Source organism: Anabas testudineus, chromosome 14, assembly GCF_900324465.2.
Source record: "Anabas testudineus chromosome 14, fAnaTes1.2, whole genome shotgun sequence".
NCBI classification, from domain to species: domain Eukaryota; kingdom Metazoa; phylum Chordata; class Actinopteri; order Anabantiformes; family Anabantidae; genus Anabas; species Anabas testudineus.
The window spans coordinates 8,146,524-8,153,828 of NC_046623.1; the positions used below are offsets into that span (position 1 = coordinate 8,146,524).

At 39.7% G+C, this 7,305-nt stretch overlaps 1 protein-coding gene across 1 annotated transcript; it reads right to left on the bottom strand.

The window, feature by feature from the left end:
* Window positions 1-330: 330 nt before the first annotated feature.
* Window positions 331-7,305, bottom strand: bco2a (beta-carotene oxygenase 2a). Its single transcript, XM_026369791.1, has 12 exons — window positions 7,123-7,305; window positions 6,132-6,285; window positions 5,824-6,035; window positions 5,082-5,197; window positions 4,506-4,608; window positions 4,221-4,349; window positions 3,943-4,103; window positions 3,641-3,808; window positions 3,272-3,409; window positions 2,471-2,653; window positions 1,852-1,962; window positions 331-701 (listed from the first exon to the last, which is right to left on the bottom strand). Exons 1-12 carry the CDS (start codon window positions 7,148-7,150, stop codon window positions 579-581), a joined length of 1,626 nt encoding a protein of 541 aa, XP_026225576.1. The 5' UTR covers window positions 7,151-7,305; the 3' UTR covers window positions 331-578.

The following is a 7,305-nucleotide window of genomic DNA, read 5'->3' on the forward strand; positions in this document are numbered from 1 at the left end:
ATCCATTTTGTGAAACATAATGAAAACATTATATATTGCACTGATTAACTGAGCAGAAATCTAACTAACATAGAATAGTGTTAAATTGAATTTTATGACCCTTATTTCTGTAAATGATTGCAGAAAAAAAAACCACACAGCAGCTTTGCTTTGATCTTTCCTATTTATATCTACATATATATATATGTATATTCATGCCATAAAAATAATAAACCCTGTTCTAAAATGCTGTCTGCATATGAAACGTTGTCTTTAATCATATGTGAGCACATTTCTGAACGTGAGAATCATTTTCATTTAACAATTCACAACTTTTTACTGCAGACACACTTGACAGTTCACATAAGTTTAATAGCAGAGTGTAAAAAAATCATCCAACCTTTAAAATACATGGTTACAGTGAATAATAAAGTACAAAAGTACATAAAAAATGTTCCTTTAGCACTTGGGTGCCCCGATAGATGAAGGTTTAGCATTCTGTAGTATGAGAACACTTTATCATTAGCATAGTGCAGCAGTTACACAGTGCCATAATGATTATAGAGGTTATAGTTCAAAATACTTTAAATGTAACAAAGTTAGTTGTATGAAGATGCACTGAAGGTACCATGGAAGCCATAAGGCATGTTGACAGGAACATTGGCTCGTCCAAGCTCTTCCATTGTTTTGGCATCTAAAACCAGGAGGAACGTTCCTTTATCCTGGGGACAAACGTTTGGTGAGATTACAACCAGAGAAGCATCAGATCAGAACAATGTTGGTTAAATGTGTGAATGAAGCATGACGTGCGGTCAGAATGCTTTTCTGTGCACAGCAGACACTGTTATTGCTTTAGGGATGCACTTCTTTAAAATTAAACTTTGAAAGGAGGATGTATACGTTAGGTATATCAGTGTACCAAAACTCTCCCTGGTGAGTGTTTGACACAAGTGGTGAGGCAATTAAAGGAGCAGAAAAGACAGCCACAAATAAACCCTTCAAAATAAAATAAATTAATGAATCTGGTACTAACTGCTTCTCATCTCAACACAATTTAATTTTAGCTTAAATTCTCCTTCAGCGTTTGTTTTGTTTTATAGACACAGAACAGTGAAGAGAAGGGAGGATATTAATAACACACTGTAGCACAACTTAGATTCAAGCTGCCAGACATGCTGTCAGAGCACGGCCCAACACCACCTCCAGATGGTCACACTCTTCAGTGCCTCTTAGAAAAGAATTGACTGTAACTTCAGTTTGAAGTCTGTACAGCTGAAACAACCAATTTGATGTAGTTGTCATTCAGATGTAGTTGGAAAATAATCTGCAAACATTTTGAGAAGGGCCCATTTTGTAATTATACATATACAATTTATATTATAATTCTCTCTCTCTCTCTCTCTCTCTCTCTCTGCACCAAGCATGGTCTGAAAAACTATTTTGTGCAATTAATATTTATAACTTTGCATCATTCATTCATTCATATGTGTGACCTCATGCATATTTATGATGGATTATATGTCACCTGGTGGTGTATACAGCTAAAGAAACCCTACACCACTAACAACATAACCTACTGTAGTAAGAATGACATACAGATAAATGATTAACAGACACAGAATAAATGACTGAGAGAAGTAAAGGGTGGTTTACGTTAGTATAACCACTACTCATACAAAGTGACGTACAGAGCAAATGAGGTACCTAAGTTGCAAAGTTAAAAATATGTAAGTACAAAGCGATGCATCATTTTAGTGATTCCACAATCACCAGCACTTTTCCTGCTAAACCCCTGAAAAGATATTTTAGTTTGCAACACACACAGTCTTCTACAGCTGCTGCGCAATGACGTCTGTAGGAACAGAGTCTCACCTTTGAGGGAGTGAGAACCACAGAGAGGATGACACCATCGTCCTCCTGCAAGGCATCAGGTGACGGCACAAACACAGGCTCTGACGGGTAGAAACCCTTCTGGTACCAAACCTGTGGTGTATCACATTCCCAAAATGTTTAACTTTATAGTCGTTGCACATGTCCATACAACAGCTAGAGCAGCTAAACCAATCCTGTTTATAGCACTGGGAGTAGAAAAAGGTAATGTTTATATTTAACATTAAAATAAATTTACCCCCTGCATCTAACTGTGCTCGACTCTCAGCAGCTTTATCATTATTGCAAGAACAAGCTTAACATTTACTTTAACTACATATTTCTCTACGTTCCATATTTGCGCTTTTGCATTGTACATGTTGTCTTCAATGTGTTTGCTTTGCATAAGGATCCTAACCAGCACAGTCCAGCACATATTCCCCATAAAATTCAATTATGTAATTACAGTATTGTCTCTTTATGGTCATATCTACAATATCATATATAACTGTATCATCGGCTAACTCAGAACTGATTTGAAGTTTTTATGGTATTACTGTTTTTAATGGGACTGTAGTGGGACATGGAGTCGTCTCAGGATGTCAACAAACACCACACACACCTTGAGTGTCTTGTCCTTCAGGTCCATCTTGAGCAGAGAGTCTCCCACCAGGTGTCTGAAGCCACAGCCGTAGAAATAACGGTATGGTTGTGTGTTATATTTGCCATAGTTGATCTGAGGGAACTCCAGGCCCCCGTACTCGTGGAGGTCATCTCCATGAAGATCCTCGTGCTGGCAGAGCACCTGTCACAATAACAAGATCGTCACTGGTTCGCTGAGAATTAGCATCAGTTTGTGGAAGCGCAAAACAACGGATGCTAGTCCAGCATCTTAACTCATCAGTCAGGTCATTTGATTGTGTTGTAATAACACACCACAGGAGTTGTGAACTGTTTCATCCCATCATAAATATGTGGGAGTAATGTAAGTGGATTCAAAGTTACTGCATTTTTCCAAAGGTACTGAAACTGTACCATTATTGATTTATTATAAAACTAAATCATTGTAGAAATGCAAAAACTAATTTTACAAACAAAGCACAATCATCACATTGTTTATTACCAATAAAGTGCCAAGAAGTACAGAAATTAAAAACCTACCCACCTGCTGCACCAGAAACAGAATTCATGAGTACTTTTGCTTCTAGTGTACATTGTAACATTAACATTAAGATTACTGTATTTTTACAACTATACAACTATATTGTTTATTATCATATTATTGCACATTTATTTGAAGACTGATGTGTTTTATACTGTATGAACTATCGAGACAAGGCACATTTCTAAAAACTGTATTCAGTATTTTTCTAAACATTCATATCCTACAAGGTTCATGTAATTAATTCAGGTTCTAACTCACCTTATATTTGCTCATTTTGACACAGGTTGCTTTACTGGAGGGCCGTGTGTTCAGGTTCTGGCCCGTTGGTGTTTCATTGGTCACATCGAGAGGCAAAACAAATCGCCGGGGGAAAGTTCTGCCGATGGTGTCGTACATCTGGGAGGGAAACAGTGCAGGAACAATGCAGTAGGTGTCCATTTTAGACATGTCGTGTGTCTTCATTTAGTGCAAAGAAACTTGCAAAATGTCATAAATAAAGTAACATTACCATTGAAAATATATTTATGATCAGATAAATAAGAAATATAAACTGACAGAGGGCAACATATCACATACTGTCCATTTTCTTGCAGACAGTGTTAATTGCATGTGTAATTATATTCTGACCTCATCTAGTGCATCTCCCGACTTGCGTAGGTTCTGGATGAGGAAGTTGTTGATGGCTTGCCCGTCGTCTGAGCAGCACATATCGAGCATCAAGAATCCATCCTCTTCAAAGGCGTTGATCTGATGGAAGATGGATAATGCTTTGGTGTGGTACTTCACCGGGCTGACCTGTGGAACAGAATACACAATTAGACCATCTCAAATAGAAAAAGGAGGATATTTTTCAACCATTAGTGTCTCCCTACACAGTTTCCCTTATTTATGTGTTAATACAGCCTTGCTCTTAACCATGACAGTCTTACCTCGCCTGTACGCTTGTCTGCAAGATGAAAGACAGTATCCTGTTTGGGATCCCAGTAAATGCCCTCACCCAGAGCCTTCCCTCTCAGCTTGCATGTGACTATCTTCGGTAGGTTCATCTTAATTGGTTGCTCGATAAACACCACGTAGTTCTCAGACATGGCTGCAAGAAAGAGCAGGGGGTCATTATATTATATTATTATATATATTATTTATAACAGATGAAAGACACGGACACCACCTAAAGTGTGATGAATGACATCAAGGAGAACATGCTTACCAAAGCTGTGGTAGTAGGAGGGATGGGACTTGTTTGCAGGCACAATGGAACAGAGTATTTCAGTTCCTTGGAGGGTTTCTTTGGCATCTGTCTTTTCAGGAGGTACTTTAATGATGTTGTATAGAGCTCCTGGAGTATCAAATGTTTATTTTAGTAGTTTTTACATGACAGGCAGACAAGCAATGGCAAGTATTTAATGATCTCACAAAGAGAGGGTGAAAACCTAATAACTCACCTGCTCTGTCGTGTGACATTATTGTGAATCTTGCGGATAATGGGACTAACCTTTGCTTCCATAGGAATTGCCCATATTATATGTGGTACCATCAGGTTCATAGTGTGGGTGGGCAGTGGCTCCATTCACAGCGATAAACTTGCTCCAGTCCACCTACAAGAAACAGCAGAGAATGAGAAGAAGTCAAGTCAAGAAGCTTTATTGTCATTCCAACCACATAGCAGTACATAGTGAAATGAGACAACGTTTCTCCAGAACCATGGTGCTACATAAAACGGCAACAAGACAAACATGGAGCTGAGGACTGCTAAGTTGTCCTAGCAAAACACATAAAGTGCATCCTGTGCAACCTAGTGCAAACAGTGCAAGAACACAAAGAAAAAGTGCAGACAGACGTCTGAAGAACACAAAAAACAGAACACAAAATACAAAACAGCAGCGACCAGTAGCGAAAATGAATACAATTTACATCTGAGATCATGAGAAGAATCAGTGAATGTCAGTTTAAAAGTGTAAAGATGATGATTGCGGACAGTATAACTGGTAAAACAGATTTCTTTAATTAATAATTAAATGAATGACACTGATATTAATTTAGGGCTTTTACAACATAATCATAACTGTACCTTTTCTAGTGTTTCCAGGTTTTCTGGGTTTACTTTGTGCATGAAGTTAGTCTCTGTGCTGACATAGTAGTCACCTTTGTATTTCACAAAGTTCACACTTGCATTGTCGGTGGGCTCTGTAACGTAGAAAAGCCGGGGATTACTGAGGCTTTTTAAACAAGCCAAAGCATTCTGCCCTTTAAAAAAATGCCAGTAAACCATTCAGACACATGACTTGCGGCTTGTTGTTACAAGTCCAGAGGAAATGCAAAGCATTTCTGACATGCCTCCCCCTCTGTCTGGTTCCTATAGGACAAGTAATTAATGTTCTTATGTAATCTGGGTGTAAACAGATTACAGAAAAGGCTCCACTCCTGCTCTCTCCATACTTCATATTCAACACACAAAAGTGAAATAGTATTGCCAGGATTTAAACGTTCACTGCTTTTGACAGATTTTCTTATGTGACTAACATGTTTCTATTTTTTTTAAGTAACTGTGCTTCACAATGTAACTATAACGTAGGCCTGCAGCCTGACTGGTGATTATAAGGAAATAACATGTTATCTTCTCCTGATCCACAGTTTGTTTGTCCTCTCCTGCTCCTTCATAAGTTACCAGGCGGGGCTCAGAAAGCTTTAATTACCAATCAGCATTCTTGCACAGTGAGTCATGAGAGTAGTTGCAGTACAGTTGCCTGCTATGAACTCATTTATTGTCTATTTATACTGTTCTTCATCATATGTCTCTTTACTCTACTCACCCATCCTTTCAAAGCGAGAAAGGAAGCGCTGAAAGAAGCTTTTACAGGGGTCAGGCATGGCCAGGGTGCCAAATTCTGACATCACAATGCGGTTCCTTTCACTGTTCTTCTTGTAGGCGTCGCTGTGCAGAAACCGGCTCAGGTACGTCACCTGGCCGTTCTCAATCCTGAACTGGTGCAGCAAAGCCATACCATCAAACCAGTGGTTGTAGCTGAAGTGAAGCACACGCATTAAACCTTCATCACACCTATTTGCAAGTGTATTAGTTTGTGTTGTGCAGCGTGGTGTTGAGGCGCTCCCAACTCACTGAGTGTTTCCAAACTCAAACTTCCCCGGGCCATTGCGGAGGAATTTGCCATTGATCCAGATGGGAATAACGCCTTGTACTTCAGTAGGAATCTGCTCTGGGGTCTCTTCTACAGAACGGACCAGAGGCGCAATCGTCTCCAGGTTCTTCCTTTCTGCATTGATGGGTTTTTTTTATTAATGTGAAGGGGTGTTTATAAGAAAAGACAAAAAAAGACCCTAATAAATAAACTGACTAAAGCTAAACTTCACTACCAGAGGGGCCGACCTGAAGTTCCCAAACTCAGAAAAAAAAAAGCAGCAGTAAACATTCAGCTTGTTGCAGAGCCATATTTGGGAAAAGGTTCAACTCTGCTAAGGACGATTTCGTCAGTCAGAAAATCCTGCAGCTGGGTCGCAGTAACTTTATGTTGTTTGGTTTTGTGACGTTCAGCCATTTAAACTATTTTAAACACAGAGCCTGATTGAAGGAGGACTGCTCCCCAGTGACAGATTCCAGTGCTAACAAAGGTATCTGACATAGACTGAAGCCACTGGCTCTCTTTACCCCAATGCTACTGCCAAGAAGTATTTCTGACTGTATAATTAGCACAGAGTATTCTTCAGGGAAAAGGACATTTGTCCAGAGATTTGTCTCAGAAATGACATAACAAGTACAGTAAGAAGCATATTACACAAATATAGCATCAGTTCTTATTCTCTTATTGCTAGATTATAACATAATGACCCCCTATGTAGACGAACAGTGGTTTAGTGGGTCCAGTCTGAAAGAAGTCAGCTGGTGGACTGCTCACACACATTCATGCTTGATCGCACATCGTCGCACAGCTGGCGAATAAAACCAAATAACAGCTCACAGGCTACATTATAATCCTGTGTTTCACTTATAGGCTCTATCAGCATAGATGCTGCAGAAACTGCGCTTTGTCAAACGCAGCAGGTGGAAAACAAAGCGCTGCTTCAGCTGCAGCAACAAAATGGAGGAGACTAACCTGCACAGTCGAGCTTCACAGAGGACATTGTAGTGGTGAACAGGGATGGATCCAGCTCCTGCTCCTAACATCTGTGTCCTACAGGACCATAAACCGCTCACCAGTGAGCGCAAATGCCACCGCAGTCCCAGACGGAGGCGCTTTTAATATGATCTGCTTATGTAACCGTGGAGCGCGCGTCTG

What these genes read in the sequence shown, in the direction of transcription:
- bco2a (XM_026369791.1), bottom strand. Translation starts at nt 7,150, where the DNA reads ATGTCCTCTGTGAAGCTCGACTGTGCAG. An exon ending in TTCTCGCTTTGAAAGGATGG is followed by an intron (nt 5,198 to 5,823) that starts GTGAGTAGAGTA and finishes TCTACGTTACAG; the next exon opens with AGCCCACCGACAATGCAAGT. An exon ending in ACCTGGAAACACTAGAAAAG is followed by an intron (nt 4,609 to 5,081) that starts GTACAGTTATGA and finishes TGTTTCTTGTAG; the next exon opens with GTGGACTGGAGCAAGTTTAT.